Source organism: Arachis hypogaea, chromosome 3 (assembly GCF_003086295.3).
Source record: "Arachis hypogaea cultivar Tifrunner chromosome 3, arahy.Tifrunner.gnm2.J5K5, whole genome shotgun sequence".
Classification (NCBI taxonomy): Eukaryota; Viridiplantae; Streptophyta; class Magnoliopsida; order Fabales; family Fabaceae; genus Arachis; species Arachis hypogaea.
Window position 1 is genome coordinate 140,641,022 of NC_092038.1, and position 24,562 is coordinate 140,665,583.

The window sequence follows — 24,562 nt, forward strand, 5'->3', positions numbered from 1 at the left end:
AAATAATAATACTAAAACCGGATTTTGGATGAATTCCACATAGGATGCATCTAATAATTTGGTGATTAACCGAAACAAGAACTTTGATCAAAATCACTTACGCCATGCATATGATGACACTGAAAAACTTACACAAGATTTTTCATAACTCTTAATTTTAGTGTAATAATCAAAACATGGATCAAAATTTAAAGTATATCTTCATTACAATGGATGGGCTTTCGAAACCACATTGCCATTTTAATTGCTATGAAAGCAATTGAAGGCTAAATTCTACTATCCGCAGCCAATATAAAAAATTACTCTTGTGAAGCCTATATTTTGATATTGAAATAATCTGGGTCAAAGTGATGCAACCGTACATAACCGTCTTCACCTCCACTTGAAAAACTACAAAACACACGATATATCAGATGCCCATTAAAATAAATGAAAGAAACAATTCAAAAGTAATCCAGAACCATGTATCACACTATACATGAAGGATAGCAAGTTAAAACAATTTACTAAACACTGATGAAACAAAAATATTAACTACTCCCCCATTATCAAAACAAGTTACTTTGTAGGTTCATTGAAAAATTCATATATAATTGTCTAAATACGTTAATTTTTCAAAAAGACACTTATTTTGAGGGAGTAACTTGAAATATATGAATATTTTTTTAAAGAAAAGACGCAACAAACTACCTACATCCATTCTTACAAATCCAATGCTACATATTATATGAAATCAAGTTTGAGTTGTTCACCTGAACAATTGCTACATGCATTTGAAGGAACTTCACTTGGATAAAACGGTCATAATATCTAAGAATGTTGCACTTACAAACTAACCCATTACAATGCAATAGAGGTATATAATCCAAGCCAACAGTAAATTTTAATCTATGCTACCAAATGTTGAGGCTTACATATTATATATCATTTATCAAGTCATCATATATATATATATGGCATTAGAATAAGATTAAAAATGCCAACAATATTTAAATAGCGCAATGCTAGATTTCAACACTATCACCATTATACGAATGATGATATTTCGCATATACACACTATAGAGATCTAAACCAATTCCCACGGTTGGGTACATGTATTAGGTAATCATATTACATTCTATATATCACAAATCATTTTCAACAATTAACCATTAAAATGGTAAGGGTAATATAATCATGGCCATAGTTTTCAACATTGGAAGTGCTAACTAGCATAACTAAGTTGTGGTAAGTTCCAATAATGAAAGAATACTAGCATTCCATGAATCCATGTTGCAACAGGAAAATTTGAAACGGGAAGGGGAGGGGAAGGAAGAACAGCAGTCATACCTTTTCCCATCAGGGTTAAAGGCTAATGCATTAATTGGTCCAAAATGCCCTTTAACACCACCAATTTCTTCTTGAAGAATCTAGGTAAACAGAAAAGAAATACATCATACAAATAATAAGCAGGATAATTGGATAATCATGCAGCTCAGGTCATTATGGAACTGAAACAGACAATAGGAGAGAGAACTAAATATACCTTATCAAAGAATTTGGCTTCAAATTTCCCAGCTCTATGATCAGTAGTTGTAACAGCTGATGCATCCTGACCACCTCCAATTACCACCTTTAAGATACAGAGGACAAAATATTTAGAAGACCATATAAGTAGCTCCCAAGCAAAATCAATTGCTCTTGCAAAACACCACATGAATAGGAGATAGAATACATACATGATCAAGAAGAGGTGACATTGCAACTGCATTCACTGGGCGTTCAGTCACATAAGTTTTGATAAGTGTCAACGTTCTTGTATCCCAAAGCTAAAACACATGGGTAGATGATGTTAGGTGATGAAAAAATAATATCTAGTGCAGATTAAAAAACAGCAATCAGTACTAACGAGGATAGAAAATCACAACAAAGATTTAGAATGTTGAATACCTTGGCAGACTTGTCGAGGGAGCCAGTGAGAAAATGTGAACCATCAACAGATCTGACAAGTGATGTTATCGTCTTCTTATGTCCGGATTCCTTATCCGACTCTTTGAGCAGTTTTCCAGTCTAAAAAGTTCAAAAAACAATTTGGGTTCAAAAACATAATCAATAACCAATTTCTCCTCTTCTAGACAAAACCCAAAAGTACTCTAAATCAAGCACAAAGCAACAAAATCCATAACAACAAATTAAAGATCCATGCATAAACCAATCACAAGAAGCACCATAATCATTTGGCTAATTTACTTTACCTCAGAATCCCAAATGCGAATAATGGCATCTTCTCCGCCGCTAATAATGGTCTTATTCAACGGTCCCCATAGAGCTCTGTTGATCCTTCCCTGAGGCCCTTTAAGAACAAGCAAAGACTCCGCAGTCTCTGGAAACAAAATTTTTTAAAAACAAAAAAAAATCAGATCACAATATATCACCAAAACTAATTAGACCAAACCTTCCAAAACCCCTAATTAGGCAAAACAAAGAGCACAGAAACTCACGATCGGAGATGTCCCTGGCAATGCGCTTGACATGAAGAGCGGATGTGAGCTCCATGAAGGGGTCGGTGGTGATGACGGCGAGCTTGTCACCGACGGAGAAGTCAACGGACCTGGCCGGGGAATCGAAGTTGAATGTAAAGAGCTGCTGGCCGGTCTGAACATTCCAGAGCTTGGCGGTCTGGTCAGCGCTGCCTGTAATAAGACGCGTGGAGTCACGTGAAACGTCACAGCACCAGACGGCGCCGTTGTGGCCACGGTAGGTTCCCAATCTCTCTCCGTTATCGGCGAACCAGACGGTGGGATTGTGGTCCTTGGCGCAAGAGAAGAGGAGGTCGCCGTCCCTATTATACTTCAGAAAAGTCAACGGCCTCTCGTGGCCCTTCATCAAAATCGGCCTCATCTTGTGTTGTGAGTTTCTGTAACTGTTTTTCGCTTCTGGCGACCTCTTCCTCTGTTAGGGTTAGGACTTAGGGTTCTGCTTATGCTTCTGGTTGCTTTTTCCTTTTGCCACTGGCACTGATGGCGGTGGTGGTTATGTTTGTTTCCTTGCTATCGGATCTTGGGCTTATATTTTGTTTAGGCCCAAATTTTGTTGCTACTAGGGTATATGGGCCTAAATGGAAAGCGTCTGGCCCATAATTTACTGGGCCTTTATAGCAGTAGTAATGAAGGAATGTAGCAAAACCCTGCCGGGAAATGCGCGATTGCAGGGAAGGGGGGGTTGGCAACTGCAACTTGTTCTTGTTGTGCAAGGTGAGTCCAATGTTTAATACCGCATGCCAAGTGTTTGATGATTTGGGTAACAGAAATGTAAGCACGTATTCACATTTCACACTCACCTCCACTTTCTTTTTCGCAATATTACCAGTGCCATGCTTAGGAAGAAAGAAGGACATAGTCTTAATTATGTTGATGGAGAAATCACTTTATATGCTTGAGCTTAGGGTATATACAGAGTGACTCGTGTAGGAAATCATTCTGTTCTCTTTGTGGCAGAAAAGCAACCTCGTCTATGGATGCTATCATCTCCTGAGCTGAACTGGACCATCAGGGTAAATTTTTTTTAAAAGAATGAAAAAAAGAAGACTTGCTTTGTTTTTTACATGTTCTCTGGATATGCTTGTGCTAAGCCCTAAGCTCAACATTAGTTTCTTTCTGGGTCACTCTCAGTTAAAAATGAACTACTAAATTCTTATGATGTTTACGTTACTCTTGAACAACAGTATACCTGAATCAGAAACCAGTTAATTTTATTCGTTTATTTTACTTGCAAGGGTATCATCAGTAGAAGAATATTTGAGTAAATTAAAACATTTAACTGATTCAGTTATGATTTCTGGAATTTTAGTTTCCTGGTTCAAATTGTGTTGGTGTGGACTTCTTTGCACTTCATTGGCGAAAGGAAAACAAGAGGAGGAGGAGGGAGAAGGGGGGGGGGGGTATTTACTCGTCTAAATATGAACAGGCATAGTGATTTCATATGTAGGATAACTCACGATGAAATCCATGCCACCTTTGTTTCTTGCCTTGCAGATACTTTGACTTCTCGGAACACACAAAGAACGGGGAATAAAAACGGTGTAGCCTCCCGTAGCTTACCTAATCTAATTTGGAAATCAGAAATCAAAATTACTTGCAAATGTCTGTGGCTGCTCCAAGTTCCCTTTTGAAGGTGGAGGAGATACAAGGAAGAGGGAGGGGAATGGTTGCATCACAACCTCTTAAAGCCGGCCAAATTGTCCTTAGAGATTCTCCTATCCTGCTCTATTCTGCTTTGCCATTGATCCCGCAGTCTTTATCTTCGTCCTCCTCTACCCTAGCCTCCTCCTTCTGTGATCACTGCTTTAGAACCTTACCATCCTCTTTACAGGGCGATTCTTCATCTTCCGCAGTTTTGTGCCCTTCATGTAGACATTATCGTTTTTGCAGCTCTAATTGTCTCTCAAAGGCATTGAATTCATCTCATTCTTCTTGGGTATGTCAAGCATTGTCTCACTTCCAAGCCAACTCTCCTCTTCTTGGACATCCCCTTGAGCTTCAAGTCCAGGCTCAATTTCTCATTGCTGCGTACAATCTTGCCAATATCTCCCCCTCAGACTTTCAAATCTTGCTTTCTCTTCATGGTTCTCCTGATGACGCTACAATTTCTGCAGCTCAATTCCTACACCCTCTTATTTCATCCCTCTGCTCAATTGCTCCCATTGGTCTTCAGAATGTATTTTCTTTGGAACTCACCTCTGCGCTTCTGGCCAAGGACAAGCACAATGCCTTTGGCTTAATGCAGCCTGTTTCTGTTGATGATGGCCAGAGGTCTGTTAGAGCTTATGGTATATACCCCTATGCCTCCTTTTTTAACCACGATTGCCTTCCCAATGCCTGCAGATTTGATTATGTGGATAGTAATCCACCAGATGGCAGTAATAATACTGACATTATTGTTAGGATGATTCATGATGTTCCTCAAGGCAGGGAGATCTGTTTGAGCTATTTCCCTGTCAATGAAAACTATGCTAGCAGGCAGAAGAGATTGATGGAAGACTATGGCTTCACCTGTAATTGTGATCGGTGTAATGTCGAATCAAATTGGTCAGATAATGATGACACTATCGAAGAAGATAATGCAGAGGATGGAGAAGAGGTTATGGATGAGGAGGACCAATATGAAAACATGGCAGCGTCAGATACAGACAATAATAATGATTTCCCACACGCATATTTCTTTTTAAGGTACATGTGTGATAGACCAAATTGCGGGGGAACTTTGGCTCCTCTACCCCCACAAGTTGATAGTCCATCTAATGTCATGGAATGTAATGTCTGTGGCAAATTGAAAAGTGATGATGAGCAAGATGAAGCTCCCATGGAGGACTGAGTCACCAGGTTCCTACTGTTGTAAGTATCCTACATTCCATAATTTATTTATTTATTTATTTTAAATTCCCCTTTTGTGATGTGTTCATTGATCTCAGTGCCTCGCATTTTCCAAGTATGTATTATCTTGCTTATAAATCCTAAAAACCTTCTCTATGGACCTTTTGTCGCATTGGTTATCTCAGTCTTCATATATGTAACCGAGACTCAGCCTGTTCTTTCTGGCAAAACGAGTATTGAGACTGAAAATCCTTTTTCCTCCACAATTTTTTTGCTATCAACAATTTAGACGGATATACAATTCTTTTTGGTTTAATAAAGTATGTCTTAATAAATTACTGCCAATTTATAACTCTTTAGTCTCACTCAAGTTGTGTCTCTAGTGAAAGATGTTGTAACTTATATATAAGAATGTAAAGCTTAATAACCATTAACAAATCTAGAATTGGATTTCATGACTTATGAAAAATTTGAAACCCTTTTGTTTAAGAGTTGCCTTAGTGAGAGTTTAGTCACTAGTCAGTATTCAGTTCAAATTGAAAGTTTTCATTTCCTTTCCCTTTTTTTATTTTTGAAATAAAATGTCTACTTTTTATCAAACCCCCTTTTGGAAGGTAACTTATTCATCACGCCTACCAACCCTTTTCTTGTGTCATTATACTTGGAAATTTGAAAAGTATTGCTTGTTGCCCAGTTGAAGCATTCTATTAATTCTTTATTACTATTATTAGTGTTCTCACATTCAACATTCCTATTTGAATTTGATATATTCCATTAGTTTCTTCCATCCAATTATACATTCGACACTGTCTTATTTGAGTATGGCGTTATTCACTAGATTATGTCATTGTAGGCATTGTTTCATGTGGATTGAGGGACTTCTACAATCTACCTCTGCTAGATTTTTGCTCAAATTACACTCTGTACAAACGGAGATTAATGCTCACAACTCAGGAACCAATGACAGTTCTTTGGGCTGTTTTTAAGATTGTAATCGTGTGTCTGAAGCTGTAGCTTGTTGCTTTATTTTAAATCTGCTTTAAATTTGCCAGAAACATACTACTAGCACCTCTCTTTTTTAAATATGCTTTTTTGATAATAAGTCTTTTCCATGAGAAAAATGAAGCCAGATCAAACCCAAAATATAATTCATGCAAGAGAAATCACCTCTTTTTTTTTTTTAAAATCTGAAAGTAGGGAATCACATTATTCTCATTATTAATTCCTACCAACAAGGAAATCCACCAACTCCTATGGTCTCACATGCAGATTGATTGTTGGCTTGAATTAATCTCAATATAGCCGTTCTATGTTAATGTAAAGCATATGAGATTTTTATTTTATTTTCATTTTTTGGTACTAATTGAATTTCTTGTATCTGAATCTTATTGACGAAAATTTGAGTAATTTTTGTCCAATAATACATAAAGCATGTAAGATTAAATATAATGTTAGTTGGAGAGACATTAATCAAATATTTGAAATCACATCTCAGTTAGGTCACTTAACCTGCTATCTCTATCCGTAATAGGCCACGATTTCCTTAGAAAATAAGAAAATTATCTATAAATTATATATAAGGTTTATGCATTTGTTGTTTGAATGTGTTAATTTTTAAAAATAGGGTTTTCAAAAACTGATTTCATGGCGTTCTCGTCAAAGCTCTAGATAGAATCCAATTTATCTTTTGAGGGGTTCAGACACTTGCTTAAATGGATGAAAGGACTGATCCCTTGACCAATCCAAATTGGTTATATGCTATTTAGTCTTGGTTTTTCCCTTTTCTTGGTTACATACGAAGAGACTAGTTTATTTAAAAAAAAAAAGGGAAACAAATTGGTAGAAAGAAATCATTGTTTTGTCGACACCCGAAAGAAAAAAATAAAAATCATTGTTTTGTCCCCTTTTTTTACCCCTTTTGAATGGTAAGCAATTAAATAGTCCGTGCAATCCTTAAGTTTTGATTCAACTCCTTGGATTCTAGTATCATCTAAATCTCCAATTCCCATTCATGCCTCAGCCTAAGTATTAAATTTAATTTTTTTGGCATCATAATTGTTTCCCCCAATTCATCTGATATTCAAGTTGTTATAGTACTCAGAAAATTTGTTGCTGGGAATTTAAATGGAAAATGAACTTTTTTGTGCAAATGGATTCAAATTTCTTTTATCTTTGCACTGTCTCAGACATTAAAAATTCAAGTACAATTAATTTCATACATAGAAAATTGATAGTTGAAAGTCCTTAAATAATTTGACAAATTTAATTAAATTATTATGTAATAGCTCTTAAGTCTTAGCTATCAATTTTATATGAAATTAACTGCACCTGAATTTCTAACTTCTAATGTTCATGGACTAAGATGATTTCTTCTTTTCTTTATTTTTTCCTTTTTTTTTAAATATTGTAGCTTGCTTTTGGCACATTGACAATACTAAATATTAAATATAAAATCTTATATATATTATCAAAATATCTCATTTTTAGACTGCTCTTAAAGTGGTTTGCTGTAGCTTGCTTATTTATACGCATACATGAAGGTGTAGAAACAAATATAATTGATGCTACGTTAGGTAATATATTATCGGAAAATTGTGTCCGGAGTTCAATCAAATTTGACACACAGAGATAGAGACTTTGGTTGCCGTTTGATATTTTGTGTAGAACAATCAATATCCACACAAACTACAATGTCTGTGACAAACAAAATTCGACATATAATTGAGGCCATTCAAACCCTAGGATCAAAAAGTTGGTCCACAACACCAAACCCATGATTTCTTCCTTCTTCTTCTACTCCCTTTTTTTTTTAATACATGGGCCCCCTCTCCAGCATGCCATCCTGGTGGGTCCCCATTTTGTTATATGTATCACCCACCAAGACTATTTTCCAAGTGGTGGCAGAAGATATGACTGATACGACCCCCCACAATAGACGAAAGATTGTGTAAGAAAAGGGCAAAAAATGAAAAATAAAAGAATGCTAGACATTCAAATTCCAACTCACAATCTTTTATAGTCAAAGTATATGATTTGTATATTTTAAGATATTCGTAATTCAATTAAATTATATCAAATTATATATCGTGTTCACGTAAAAATATTGTGTGTATTATTTAATGATCCAGATACTATAACTAAATTTAGTATATTTAATTCGGTAGAAATTCAGTTACGGTTAATTTTATCTGAAATTAATATTCGAAAATAGTTAAATAATTTGATAAATTTGATTAAATTATTATTTAACAATTTTTAATTATCAATTTTATATAAAATTAATTGCATTTGAATTTTTTTTTTAAATAAGATATTTAAATATTTTAAGGTGAAAACTCAGATGCAGTCGACTTCACGTGAAGTTGGTAGTTGAGAATTACTAAATAAAAATTTAGTCAAATCAGTTAAATCATCTAACGACTATCAATTATCAACTTCACGTGAAGTCGACTGCTCATGAGTTTTCACCGTGTTTTAAAAGAAAAAGAAAAATAAAGGAAGAAAAGAAAAAAGTTGAAAAAAGAGGAACGGCTGGTAACCATAGGTGAGAGGCAGAGGGTCCAGGAAGAAAAACACAAAAAGAAAAAGCTGAAATTTGAATTATGTCCCTATGGGTTTGGGGGCATGTCTTTTAATTTAAGAGCAGAGAAGCAAGCAATGCAACACACAATATGATAACCTTTGCAATTATTTAGTCCCCCACACATAAAATAAAAATGAAATTATTTCAAACCAAAATCCTAAAGTGGACACATTTTGAGAATCCCAAGAAACATATATCCACTTTTTCCTTGTTAGCCTGCGTTGACTGACTCACACATACACACACATAGTAGCATAGTGTTTCTCTTCAATTCTTCCACAAACTTGTACATAAATAGACCCATTATTTCCCATCATTTTGTTGTGACTAGGCAACAACAACAACTAACATACACTCACACACACTACAAAACCATGAATGATCTTCATTATTCTTCCCTTCTCCTTGGTAGTAGTAGTTTGGATTATCACAACCTTAACCTTGGAGTTATCAACGCGGACAAATTCTCTTTAAGTACTTTTCTTTCTTTCTTTCTTCATTATTATTATTATTATTTATATTCCTTGGTGTGTAATTGCAATGATTATTATTGTTGAACATGCAGTGATGCCAGCAATGTATGAATATGGGAGTAGTAGTGAACCATCATTCTCAACTGCTACTCAGGATTCTTCTGCTGATCATTTCTCAACAGGGTATCTTCAAGATGCTTTGCTTGAATTCGGAGATTGTTCCAAACGTAGGCGCTTGCTGCCAAATGCTGACAATCATCATGATCAACAATATTCCAAGACTAGTAGTACTGATCTTGAAAAGGTATATTATATTTTCATCTTGATTATCAGTTTCAATAATTATATGATCTCTTCTTATATATTATTCTTCTTGTTCGTCAGAGCTTGTGGAACTTGAACCCCACATACTGCATGAACCAGAATATAGAAAGCATTTTTGGACTTTCAGGTACTGCATGCTACAATGTTTATCATATTATTGCAAAGATCACAAATAAAAGAGCACTAATAATACTAATATAATTATATACTTTTTTCTGATTATTAATTAGATGAGGACATAATAAGCACATTTTGGAGCAGAATAATGAGAGAGGAAGCAAAGATTCTTGTAGAAGAAGAGACAACAACAACAACAACTACTAATACCATATTATCAGGCTCTGAAGAAGAATCTCCTAATGCATCCTCATCTTCCAAACTAGAACTTGTTACCAAGAATGATGAAGAAGTGGTGATGAGAAACAAGAAGAAGGAGGAGGAGATGAAGGAGTCAAGAAGTAGTAGAAGAAAAGTGGTGTATCCATTTGCAATGGTGAAGCCAGGAGGAAGAGAAGGAGATGTGACACTGAATGACATAAACGAGAAGATACTAATGGCGCCAACAAGACCAGTGAGGCACCCAGTTGGAGACTATGCATGTCGGCCATGCGTGTCTGCGGTTCAAGGTAGCCCAGGCCTTTCAGGGAAAGCTGTGGTGGCCCTTACCAGAATCCACACTCTTGGAAGAAGAGGCACCATCACCATTATCAGAACCAAAGGCTGATACTATAGTTAGTACCACCTTAGCTTCAAATAATTCAATTGTAAATTAAAGTAGTATCCATTTGTATCATATATAATATAATATCATGTCATGGTTGCTTAGCTTGCATTGTATTTGTATGTGTTAATATATAAAGCTGCTATCCTATGCTGTTGTTGTCTGAGATTGAGGTCCCAACATTATTTGAAGATGAGTTAACTGATTTGAGTGTTTGTCTGTGGCTAAAAGAAAGAAAGAAGAAGATCAGAACAGCAACACATGGTAAAGCACATACATAGAAATAGAGTTAGAGGTGTTTTTGGCACTCTTGTGTTAAGGACTTTATGTGTTGGACAAGGACACACCATTAGTTATGGCACGGCATTGCATTCTTTCTTTCTGCACCACCCACCACTACTACTCTTTCTATCTCCTTCAATGCTTCACTCATTAATATTCAATAATGTCACATATTAACAAAATATATATTTTAAGAATTTTATAATAAAACATTGCTTTGTATCTAGGAAGCAAATATATATTCCCTCTCTTTTCTCTTTCTCTTTCTCTTTACTGTTATTGTGATATACAGACAGATCAGACGAGATTAAAGAGAGAAAAGAATAAAGATATATAGATACTCAATTACCAATTTCAAAGGTTTAAATAATTGACTTTTGGTAATTTAATCAATTAAAGGCGACCTATATGTCCCCAAGGTTTCTTAGCTTTCTTATTAAGAATTAATAAAGCAATCAGTAGTTGGATTATTGTCTGCCTAATTATTCCTAACAAACTCCACGTAGTAATGTAAGTTTACTTTCTTCTTTACCTAATAATAATAATTAAGTGCTAATAAGTAACAAGACAAATGGGGAGAATAGTCTCTAGCTAGTGATTCTAAGTTTCTAACATCATCAGTAGTGCGCTGCAGAAACTTAATTAATATTAATATTATATAATGTATGTAGTTGTTAACACTTAATTAGCACTAAAACGGCCTAAATTCTTCATGCGCTAGCTGTTGTGACATTATGCATCATAGGTCAAACGCAGATCAATATATATAATAATATTTTAGACAATGTCTAACATCTCGGGACCCATATAATAAACTAATTAAATGCTACTAATTTCAAAACTAAATTTCTTTGCATTGGTCACTTTGATATTCTCTTCTTTTAATAATATCATGAATATGCTGCAAAATTGAATTCATCATTGTATTATTAGTGGTATATTATTTGATTTGATTTGAAGAAGATCAGAGAAGGGAACACTGCTACAGCTGTACGGCAAAAGTGTTTAACATTATATCGAACCATTGATGTGATGAATGTGAGATGTCCATATGTGCATGCATATGGTTTTGTCTCATACACCACCTTTTTTCTTGTCTCATTATTTAGAAATAAGTCCACTCTTATTACTTTTCAGTTTTCAACTATTTTACATATTTTCTTTCAATTTGGAGCATTATATTTGTCATCTACCGTTACATACATTACTATTATTATTCAGTGCTGCCATTATTTATAACACTATCTATACTTCTTAAGCATGTTTAGTTTATTATAAGTTGATGATAATCAACTTTAAACGCTAATTAAGGACATGTAAGATTAGTGCTAGGACTGTATACAAACCGGATCATATCGAATATAACTAAAATCTTGATCTAATTCAAATTTAACTCAGTAAATAAGATCAGATACAATATTCTACAGTTTTTTTATATTTGAATTTAATCCTATTCATATATTTGCCGATTAGATATGGATATATTCGCGCAAAATAGAAAATATTTTATAAAACTTATTTTTGATAAATTTAGAACATAAAAAACTAAAAAAATATACAAAATATAAATATAGAATCAGAAAAAATATTTCATCACTTAAAATTAAATAGATATTTTGTTAGAAATTATTTTAACAAATGATTTTTATAAATAAAAGATACTATTAAATAATTATATATTATTAATTTATTACACTATATATTAATTTTTTAGGGAGTGGAGTATGTGCTACGTCCGAAGAAAAAAAAATTTTTAAGTTTCTAAAAGAGAAACACTGAACTACTTAACTATATATACTATTTAATTATATATATATATATATATATATATTATATTACGAATTTGCGGATACATATTCGATATCCATAATCCGATTCTATTAGAGTGTGGATTAAATTCGATGATTTTGTGGGTTGGATAATATCCATAATTTATAGATCAAATGCCAATAAATAGATGGATTTGTGAATATTATCCAATCCATTTTCCCCTCTAATAAGTGTGGTGGCCGACAAACTTATCATCATCATCATTTTATATATATATATAGGGTAATTATGATTAAGAAGATGACAAAATTTTAATTGTGTTTTGGTTTTAAGGCATGATTAGATCGTTTTTTTTTAGAAAGATATTTGTCTTCACACTTAGTTGTTATAGGGTTGATGACAATACTTTTCCAAGATACAATGAAACCTATGAATTTCTTAATTAGCAATAATAATAAATTCGGTTTTGCTAGGTAGACAATGACTTTCGTAAACAATGTGAACAATGAGTTTTAAAATTAGCCCAATAAAGTAAAACACACACTACACCCGTACGGAAATCACAAGTGAAGAAGGGAGGTTACCGTATGCATAACTACATTGTTCACTAAACTCATTGTCTCCCTATATTTTTCCTCGGAAATTCTCAACTCTGTTGAACAAGAAAATCTCTCAATAGTTAAAATACACACTTGATCAGTGTATTTTAAATAGTGGACAAGGGTATATTTATATATATTGCACAAAGCAGTTATAAATAAATTGTTGTGACTCTTCTATTGTCATCAATAGGTATAATATTTCAAACATACACAATTCTTAAAGAGTTGTGTCACTTTAGCCAAATGTATAATGTTTCAAATATATATCATTCTTAAAGGGTTGTGTCCCTTTAGTCGATCAAATGATACTATGTACCGTTATTATAATTGACAATATATGAACAATTGGTAACCATATTAATATTAATAATAATATTAATTAATTAAATTCGTAAATAACTTTTAATCTCTCCTATTTACAAAATTTAAATATCATATAAGCTAAGTATATAAATAAAGAATGTGTCACTAAAATTAAATATTTTTTAGTGTAAAATTTAAAATTCTAATGAAGTAATAGGTGTTTAATTGATTAAACATATACTCCATATGTTAGTACCGAAAATTACACACATCACTTATATCCTCCAAGTTCAAAAGTTTATAATTTTAAGCACTTATATGACTTGTGCTCATCTTGGTTTCATGAATATTTACAATAATAAAACCTCTAAAATTTTCGATTAGAGTGGCACCACTCCTATATTCATATAGGTGGAGTCCTTTGATAAATAATATTATCATTCTATTAAAAGTTTTAACTCACCCTCCTATTTATTGTACATAGCACTAAATTCACTATCACGGAAGATTGAAATGGTTGCCGTTTGCTGTGGTTACTGCTTATATCATATAACAATTTTTTTAATCATTCTGTTTTTTTACCTACGGTTGATAAAGTTACAAACTCAACCTCCATAGTAAAATGTGTAATACATGTTTGTTTCTTTGAGGTCCAACTTATTGCTCCACTACTTAGGGTAAAAATCCATCCTAAAGTGGATTTGTTATCACTAAAATTTGTAATCCAACTTGTGTCAGAATAACCTTCTAAAACTGCGGGATAATCACTATAATGTAATCCTAAATTTATGATTTTCTTGAGATAACCAAGAACTCTTGTAATAGCTTTAATTTCCAATGTTGATTGCTATATTTTTCTGTAAATCTTGATAATTTGCACACAATAAATGCTATACCAGGTCTGGTACAATGCATTACATACATTAAACTTCCTATACTACTAGTATATTCTAATTGTGCTATAGGTCTTTTCATATTTTCTTTTAATTTAAAATTAGGATCATAGGGTACATTGAATTCTTTAATTGTAAGATGATCAAATTTTTCTAATACTTTTTTTTATATAATGAGATTGATTTAAAATAAAGCCAACTTCATTCCTATGCACCTTTATGCCTAATATTGTATCAATTTCATTCAAATTCTTCATCTTGAATTTAGAAGTTACATATTCATTCGTTACATGAATTCCTTCTAAATAATTTGTTCCAATAATTAACATATCATCAACATATAGACAAATGATTACTTCATAATCTTTTTTGAATAAATACATTTATCCGCATTATTATGTGAGAAGCCATTTGATAACACCACTAAATCAATCTTTTCATGTCATTGTTTAGGCATTTGTTTTAGGCCATACAAAAACTTAATTAATTTACAAACTTTTTTTACATTTTTCAGTGGTAGCATTCCGGTTACTGCATATAAATTTCTTCATTAAGATCTCCATTTAGAAAAATTGTTTTAACATCTATTCGATGTATATGAAACTTGTGAATGGATGCTAATGCTATAAGAGTCCTAATAAAAGTCATTTTTGTCACAGGTGCGTAAATATCAAAATAGTCTGACCTTCTTGTTGTCTAATCCCCTTGGCTACTAACCTTACTTTAAAGGTTTGTAATGAACCATCAATGTTATACTTTCTTCTAAATATCCACTTACATTCTATAGGCTTTAATCTTGGAGGCAAATCAACCAAGACCCAATTATTGTTTGATAATTTTAAAAACTTTATTTTCTTCTTATTGATTTTTCTTCACCAATATGATTTATTTTAGAACTTTGAGAGAGATACACAACATCACATTTTCGAGTTTCCTCCTCTATACGTATATGTTTTAGTAATTTTTTAATTGTGAAGTTCTCACCAAGATGTAAAAGTTTCTTCCTATAACCATTTTAAGATGATGACAATTTTAAAATAATTGCTCCAACTTATAATGATTCAAGGATCGCCACTTGTAGATCACAAAGTCTACTTACAAGAATTTGTAATTCATGAATTTAATCCATAACAGGTATAGTATCATTCATAATAAATTCAAAATATTTCATCATAAATTCATAATAAACTTATTTGTTTCTTATCGTTCAGTATTGTACTTTCTTTTTTCCAAAGACTTCCAAATCTCCAATGGTGATTGAATTGACATGTAGAGATCATAGAGTTGGTCGGATAAAGTGTTGAGAATATGACCTCGGTATGTAAAAGTATATTCTTCATGTTTCTTCTTTAATTGAATAATATTTTCTTTTTCTTCTGGTGTGACATTTTCAGCGGCATCGACAATTAGTGTAGTCTTTGGGTCAATCATATATGTAAGATTGAGAATCGAAAGAAGAAAATCATCTTGTCCTTCCAACGATTGAAATTCGCTCTATCAAAATGATCCAACTTGATAAACTCTTTATTAATGACCTTGAACATGATGTTTTGATCTTGAGTCATCTTCAAAATATCTCTCTAAAATTGTTGGGTAATTATGATTAAGAAGATGACAAAACTTTAATTGTGTTTTGATTTCAATGCACGATTAGATCGCTTTCTTTAGAGAGATATATGTCCCTACACTTAGTTGTTATAGGATTAATGACAATACTCTCCCATGATACAATGAAACCTATGAATTTCTTAATTAACAAATAATAAGAAGCTCTCAACTCTTTTGAATACGAAAATCTCTCAATAGTTAAAATACACACTTGATTAGTGTATTTTAAATAGTGGACAAAGGTAAATTATACACAACAATTATAATTTGTCACGTACATAAATTGTTATAACTTTTCTATTATCAATAAGTACAATATTTCAAGCATACACAATTTTTAAAGAGTTGTGTCTCTTTAGCCAAAAGTATAATATTTTAAATATACAAAATTTTTAAAAAGTTATATCTCTTTAGTCAAATAGTACTATATATCGTTATTATAATTGATAATATATAAATGATTGATAACCGTTTATTAGTATTAATAATAATATTCATTAACCAAATTTGTGAATATCTTTTAATATAAACAACTAATAACTGTGGTGTTTTTAAAATTTTTATTATTATACTAATGAATAGTAGTAGTGCAACTCCAAATTATAAATGATGTTTATAATTAAAAAAAAAAGTCTCGGAACTAATTATAATATAAGTCAATTAAGTTAATTTTTTTTATTTTAAAATTTAAAAAATTAAAATAATAAAAAGTTTTTTTATTTTTGTAATAAATTTATTTTTTAACTAATTAATTAGTTGGAGTTATTGACTTCACCTCTAGTTGGTTCTTAAGTATGAGGAGCCAATAGAATATTTATACAATGTATACAATGGAAGTTTAAAGAGTATTAGAGATATAATCATTAGTGTTACCTTTTCCCATCAGCTGAAGCTTTTGGGATGAGTGGTATCATGCATGGTATTAGAACGCTAGATCTAAATCCATTGTACATATTGTACAAATAGTCCATTATCTCTTTAGCGGGATCCAATTTATAATTAAAATGATGAAAAGCACTCCTTGTGCATTACGTTGGATTATCACACGTGACAACAGTACAAAATTATATAATTAAGCCTCCTTTCTCAACGGTTAAGTTAATAATATATGCTTTATATGATTTTGAAAACATATGTAATTAATTAGATAATTTGTTTTAAATTTTGCTATTATTCCAAATAGTAAGATTGGAAAGAATAAAGTTGTGATTTTGTTCTAGTCCCATTCATGATTACTCTACCATGCATCAAATTCACTGGTGGGTGAAAAGTGATGATTCATTATTCTTTTGACACAACTGCAATTGATGATGAATGTTGCTTTTCTAGGCCTTGGAAACAAGTAGATCGAGAAGACAATTTAATAACCAATTTATATATTTAATTAATATATTAACAGATTACGGTGTTAATTAAGCTACATTATTTTTTAATATAATAATTTTAATTTTAATAGGAAATGAGAAATGAGAAAGAATGCACTAAAGTTCCACGTAGTAGTAAGGGAGAAATATTATATCAATTCGATTGTATTATAATTAATGATTTACTTTGTCCAAAGTCAAAGACAAAAGAGTGTGATGTATGTTGCAATATTAATGAGATACGTAGCTTGGAACAAATAATGGTCCAAGTCAGGGGTCGTCTCATCATCTCAATTCTTAAATGCGTGACCATAATTAAAGAGACACAATGCAATATGAATAATGAAAGTGGGTTCCACGCTAAAGAAAAAATAATGATTCATGATTGTCTACTCAAGAATAGATAGATTGTAGGGTCGACCAACACATGATTTAAGTTCAAATTGTATCACAATTTTGTAAAGTATGTTTGATTTCATATTCGTTCCTTGTACAACTCGATTATTCAATTATATATTATATGATCTGTGGGTTCATTATAAATAATGCATGGATCGGATGACATTAATTAATTCATTCATGCATGTTAATTAGATCTCATTAAATTGAACAAGCTAAGTCTTTAAATTTTACAACTTTAATTTAATTGGTTACTACTGAAGGATTTTATTATAACTCGGCTTTGTTAAATGATTCTTTTATTATTAATTCGTCACTTTTTAGCACACATCACATAATTTTGTTGCCGCAACAACGAGTTAAATCTCAATTTGTCCCATGAAATTTGGTCTGATGCTCAGAATGACTTTCACAATTTTATTGTCCCAATTAGAACCTCCAAATTTATTATTGTGGCTCCAACTTGTCTCTACGATCATTTCCGTCACCGGAATGTTGATCTAGCGCAATTGCATGACATGGTAGACACTACTTAAACGACGGCGCATTGGTTTCGCGCACAAACCCTTTGAAAACTACGTAGTGTAAGAGTTTTCTTGATGTTTGGCAATTTATGATCGTCGTAGTGGAAAGAAAGAGAGTTTTAACTCACAAAAAACTGAAACGATGTGATTTCTAAAATATTTGGGCGCAAAATCAATGTGCCGTCGTTTAAGTACTGTCCATCGTGTCATGCAATTGCATTAAATCAGCATTCTGGTGACGGAAATAATCGCAGGGGCAAATTGGAACCACAATTACAAATTTGGGATTCTAATGGAGACCAACGAAATTGTGGAGTCATTTTGAGCATCAAACTAAATTTCAAAGACCAAATTAAGATTTAACTCCCGCAACAACACTATAAGATTTTCTTTGCTGGGGTTCTCACCCTCCTTCAAGAACCAAAAACTTGTATTTTCTAATATTTTAGTCAAATTTCACTTTTGTTTCTGGTGTGTCCGTTATAATTTGACGAACGAGACACTCGAGTAATGAGCTATAATAATTCGACTTATTAATGCATAGTCAGATTATAAATATTTATTCATTATCTTAAACTCCAAATTATAGTATTACGATTCATTTTATAACTGATTAATATCACGATTCATCTCATTCACTGATCATCACTTATATACACTAATCAAAATGTTTTTTGCAGATATTCTTCTCGCCTTAAAGACGGTGTTTGAAGTACTGAAGGTTTTCTGTTTTTAAAAAGTTTTATATTTTTGAGTGTTTACTTTTTGATATTTTGGTAATTACATTTCAATGTTCTCAAAATAATTCTGTCAGAGTTATAATTATGCATAACTGAATAAACATGTTTAACTTAGTTCTTCATATTCTTATTTGTTAGAAATATAATTATGTTGTTTTTTTTATCAACTCTTAAACGATTAATTTTATGACATAATATCAAAATTTTATACCTGAATCAAAAATTTGATTCTTAATAAATTTTAAAATATTAAAAAATAGCATAAAAAAAAAACTGTCTATACGAAAATAAAAAAACTAGCTAATACGTCGAATAACAAATTGTGACCGCCGTTAATGAATATAAGTCAAACCAATAGAAAAATTAAATACACAACTCATTTCACGCATATTTAAGAGTCGATCATATTTTATTATAGTCATGGTTTTGAAAATTGAATTGGGTCAGCCAATCAAACTAATTCAATCGGAAACTAACGATGAAAACAGTTTGGTTCAATGTTTAAAATCATAAATTTAAAAATCTTTCGTCATGAATTTTTGTGTTGAGCAAAAGTTGAGAAAAAGACATCATACGAAAAATCTAAGGATGAGGTGGTGGTGGATGAAAGGTGAGAAACAAAGAAACTTCCTAAGACAGGTAGGAGAAGAGATAAAGTGGGATGGGAATAGAAGCGCAGAAGAGATGTAGAGAGGGATGGCAGAAGTTATTAGAAGAACAGCAAAAGAAAATTTTGGTGAATCTAAAGGAATAGGACCAATAGATAATGAGTCCTGGTGGTGGAATGCGAGTGTACAAGAAAAGATAAAGATAAAAAGGGAGTGCTTTAAAGAGTGGGTTTTATGCTGCAATGCAGATAATTGGGAAAAATATAAGACAGCTAAAAAAGAGATAAAAATGGTTGTAAGTGAAGCTAGAACAAGAGCATATGAGGGTCTCTACCAGTCTTTGGGCACGAAAGAAGGGGAAAAAGGTATATATATATATATATATATATATATATATATATATATATATATATATATATATATATATATATATATATATATATATAATCGCAAAGAGCCGTGAAAGAAGAACGAGAGATTTGGATCAGGTTAAGTGTATAAAGGATAAGGATGGAGAGGTGCTGGTTCAAGAGGAGAAGATTAATGGAAGGTGGTAGAGCTACTTCTACGAGTTATTTAATGAATGACATAAGACTCTTCTGAGCCTTGGTCAGTTATGGACAAGAGAAGAAGATCAAAACTTTGACTACTATCGAAAGATTCGAGACTTCGAGGTAAAAGAAGCTCTAAAACAGATGAAAAATGACAGGACAGTAGGACCTGATAATATCCCGATTGAGGTTTGGAAGGGCCTTGGAGGAAAAGGCATCAAGTGGTTAACCAAGCTTTTTAATGAGATTTTAAGGTCAAAGAAGATGTCTAATGAGTGGAGAAAGAGCACATTGATACCTCTCTACAAGAATAAGGGGGATATACAAAGTTGTGGAAACTATAAAGGGATCAAGCTCATGAGCCATACCATGAAGTTATAGGAAAAGGTAATAGAACAGAGGTTGAGAAAAGAGACACAATTAATAGAAAACCAATTTGGATTTATGCCAGACAAATCCATCACCGAAGCGATATACCTGTTAAGAAGGATAATGGAGAGGTATTGTAGTAATAAAAGGGATCTACATATGGTTTTTATTGACTTGGAAAAAGCATACGATAAGATGCCAATGGAGGTCTTATAGAAGGTTTTAGAAAAGAGGAGAGTAAGGATCGAATATATTCGTGCAATTAAAGACATATATGATGGGGTCACAACTAGTGTGAAGACTCAAGGTGGTGTGACAGAGGAATTTCCTATTGGTATAGGATTACACCAGGGATCATCCTTAAGTCCATACTTTTTCACATTAGTCTTGGAAGTACTCACAGAGCACATTCAAGAGCCTGTGCCATGGTGCATGTTTTTTACCGATGATATCGTCCTTATGGAAGAGTCGAGGGAAGACATAAATAAGAAGTTGGACTTATGGAGAGAAGCTCTAGAAGTGTACGATCTGCGTATAAGTCGTAGAAAGACGGAATATATGGAATGTAAGTTCGGTTTGAGAAGGAAAAATCCTAATATAGAGGTGAAGATTGGAGAAAACATCCTACAAAAAGTTAAAAGTTGTAAATACCTTGGGTGCATCATATAGGATAATGGAGAGATTGAGCAGGATGTAAATCATAGGATCCAAGTAGGTTGGTCAAAATGGTAGAGTGCATCTGGTTTTATATGCGACAAACCTTTAAAACTTTAAGGTAAATTCTATCGCACTGCTATAAGATCGGTTATGCTTTATGGTACGGAGTGTTGGGCGGCCAAAGGGGAGCACAAACATAAACTGAGTGTAGCAGAGATGAAGATGTTGAGATGGATGAGTGGTCATACGCGATTGGATAAAATAAGGAACGAAGATATAAGGGAGAGAGTTAGAGTAGCACCCATTGTGGAAAATATGGTAGAATCGCGTCTTAGGTGGTTTGGACATGTGAGAAGAAGACCGACAGAACACCCAGTCGGGAGAGTGGATGAGATGGAAGATGGATAAGAGGTGAAAGGTAGAGGAAGACCTAAGAAGACCATCTATGAGGTGGTCAAACGAGACCTACATGTAAACGGTCTCTCTGTAGACATGATATATGACAGAGCTCAATAGCGTCATTTGATTCATGTAGCCGACCCCACCTAGTGGGACAATGTTTTGTTGTTGTTTGTTTGTTTGTTGTTGTTGTTGTATATGACTTTGGTTGATTACATTTTATGTAGTGCTTTAAATTCAAAAGATATTTTAAGATTTATATTATTAGATTATAATTATATTTTAAGATGTTTATTTATAATTTATTTATTATTTTATTCTAAAACGATTTTTCTAGTTAAATCACTGTTAGACCGATTGAACTAATAAATCAGTAACTAAACTGGTTTGATGATCAGTCAAATTCTCAGAACCTTGATCATAGTACAATAATGTTGAAGGTTCTAGAAGGCTTAGAGAATGAGGTTGAATCTATGGCCTTCTTTAGCTTTGATTAGTTAAGTCTTAAAACCAGAAATTATAACTTGGCTTCTATTTAGTCTGCGCAGTGAATTATGGAGGAAACAATTCCGTTTTGTCTCATAAAACCGGAAAAACAGAATTGAGCAAAGAAGAAGAAGATGACACAGCCATATATCCTGGTTCAGTTGCCTTGTGCAATACAACCTACATCCAGTCTCTACCACAATATTTGTGAAATTTTCACTATTATTTAAGTATTACATACACAAATTCTCTAGGACTCAACATAATCCTATTTGAGACTCATCAAGCTTCAACGTAAACTTGATTTGGTAATGCAACTACCTAAACTAGACACACTAATTGCTTACCCAACTTAGTAAGGGATACCCACAGGTACTTAATACAACATAGAAATACAACCAAAAGAAAGATATACATTGAAATAGAAAATACAAACAGTAAAATATGAAGGAGATGATGATTCACAGCCTTAACTCTATGCACTGAACTCAACTTCTAAACTCAAAACGTTATTCTTCATCTTGGCAGAGTGCTCCCTTTAGTGTAAGTGCAGTACTTCCAAGACTTCAAATTCTGTTTGTGAGATTTTTCTCTATTCTCTCATTCGGGTTCTCTCTCCTTGAGCTCTAATGAGAATCATTTTTCTTTTTGTACCTTATTCTAAGCCATGGTTAGAATTCTTTCAAAATCAACTTCTTGATTCTTGAATCACATGTCATCCTTCTTTCTCTTTCTTCAATCAACCCAAAAATCAGGGATTTAAAATTTAATTTTGGACTTAACTGAAAAAATTGTAGCAGCAACTAGTGGCTTGTTCAATGAGATTTCCAAATTCACACCTTTAAAAATATGTTTTGATTCCAAGAAACAATGTAAAGCATTGATTCACAACAGAAAAAATTCAACCATCACTTTCTTTTTGAACCTCTAAACTTACTTAACATGCCTTTAATTAATTTGATTGAACATTATTTTCTTGATTTAGTTTCTCTTCCTTTCTTCTTTAGTGTTTGAACTTCAAAAGTGAAGTTCTCTCTCACTGCTGTTTACCCGAAGTGAGCTTAACAAGACTTAGGTTGCTTTACTTTTATTTTATTAGCATTAGGCTTAATCTTGGTTTCATCACTTTGCATTTATCTGCCTTGTGATTCCTTTATTTCAATTGTTTGAGCTGCAATAATATTCATTTGGGCCTGCATATTTAGTCCACATAATCAAAAATTCACTTGACTTATTAATTCAATTAACATGTTTATCATTATCAAAGTGTTATTTATTTTCTTAACTCAACAGATGTTAACCATTTATTAAAACCTGCATAGTCATCATAATGCTATTTTCCTTTCTACTAGCTACTTAATCAACACGAACCGTTTGTCATCGAGAAAAACAATTATACATGAAGGCACGGGCAAAAAACATATAATAATAATAATAATAATAATAATAATATGGTAATTAAGTCTTGTTACTAATTATATTATTTAGTCTTTGGTTGGAAGATACAGTATAAAATAAAACATATTGTCGGTAGAGTAGAATAATGAAAAAAGGAGGTGCAAGCTAAGAGATCGAAGAGGATACGAGAGAATGGATCCTCTTAATTGTTAAAAAAAAAAAATTAAGAGTGTAAAATGTGATATTTAATTTTTTATTATTTTTTCTCTCATATTTATTGTTGGTTCCATTTATAAAACTAATAGTGAGAGATCACATTTTACTCCCTCAATTGTTAAAAAAAATAGAGAATATCCATTTCCAGAATATGAAATATATGTGAGGAAACTGATGAAAATGACTTTGGATATATTAGATTTCGAGAAAAAATAAAACAATCTTGCTATGTTACCAATAGCATTTCTGCCAATTTCTGTTAACTCTTGTTTATAATGGTATTTTATGAAAGTGTCTTTGTGGATGTGTCTAAAAAAATATTTTTTTTATAACTATGTCCAATAAAAATATTTTTATAGATATATTTTCTGAATATATCTCTTTATACATATATTTAAAATATAATAATTAATTATTATTAAATTGACAAATAATATATTTTGGTATCCTATACTTTTACAAAATAAAAACATGCATGGCCATTTGAAATTAAACATTATAGATTTATAACAGACTCCAAGACAACATACATGACCTTAAGGCATCCATATATAGTGTCCGATGCATGCTAACCAAGTACACGACATATATGGATCATCTTTTCCATCATTATAATTTTTCAAAAATATTATTTATATACTAAAATTAATTATTATATATTTTTATGCAGATATATATAATTTAATTTATTTTTAATATATATTTTATATTTTATTATGTATCTTACACTAATTAATGACTAATTTTAGTATACATCTAATATAGTTAATAATTTTTAGTTGTTCCTCGATAAAATAATATTCAAAATAATGAACATAAATGTTATTTAATTAGTACATATATATAATCTGGCAGTGATCATATTGAATTGCAGTTATCATTTGATCACAAATTTGTTAGTATCTAAAATGACTTTTAATTAATTTCTTCAATTAACAT

At 32.1% G+C, this 24,562-nt stretch overlaps 3 protein-coding genes across 7 annotated transcripts; 2 read left to right on the forward strand and 1 right to left on the reverse strand.

Annotated features, from left to right (window-relative positions):
• Positions 1–128: 128 nt before the first annotated feature.
• Positions 129–2,882, reverse strand: LOC112734686 (eukaryotic translation initiation factor 3 subunit I). The gene is made up of 7 exons (XM_025784117.3): positions 2,483–2,882; positions 2,237–2,364; positions 1,932–2,051; positions 1,721–1,810; positions 1,528–1,614; positions 1,332–1,411; positions 129–390 (listed from the first exon to the last, which is right to left on the reverse strand). Exons 1-7 carry the CDS (start codon positions 2,880–2,882, stop codon positions 315–317), a joined length of 981 nt encoding a protein of 326 aa, XP_025639902.1. The 3' UTR covers positions 129–314.
• A 250-nt stretch (positions 2,883–3,132) lies between these two features.
• LOC112734684 (histone-lysine N-methyltransferase ASHR2) lies at positions 3,133–6,455 on the forward strand. 5 transcript variants are annotated; one of them, XM_025784115.3, is made up of 4 exons: positions 3,133–3,235; positions 3,479–3,534; positions 4,016–5,374; positions 6,207–6,455. In XM_025784115.3, exon 3 carries the CDS (start codon positions 4,122–4,124, stop codon positions 5,352–5,354), a length of 1,233 nt encoding a protein of 410 aa, XP_025639900.1. In that variant the 5' UTR covers positions 3,133–3,235; positions 3,479–3,534; positions 4,016–4,121; the 3' UTR covers positions 5,355–5,374; positions 6,207–6,455. The 5 variants fall into 5 exon arrangements, with proteins under 5 accessions (XP_025639900.1, XP_025639901.1, XP_072085013.1 ...); XM_072228912.1 differs by having other exon boundaries at positions 3,160–3,235; positions 3,831–5,374; XM_072228909.1 differs by having other exon boundaries at positions 3,196–3,292.
• Positions 6,456–8,916: 2,461 nt separating this feature from the next.
• On the forward strand, positions 8,917–10,620 carry LOC112734687 (uncharacterized). The gene is made up of 4 exons (XM_025784118.3): positions 8,917–9,410; positions 9,502–9,713; positions 9,794–9,860; positions 9,964–10,620. Exons 1-4 carry the CDS (start codon positions 9,311–9,313, stop codon positions 10,455–10,457), a joined length of 873 nt encoding a protein of 290 aa, XP_025639903.1. The 5' UTR covers positions 8,917–9,310; the 3' UTR covers positions 10,458–10,620.
• Positions 10,621–24,562: the final 13,942 nt, after the last annotated feature.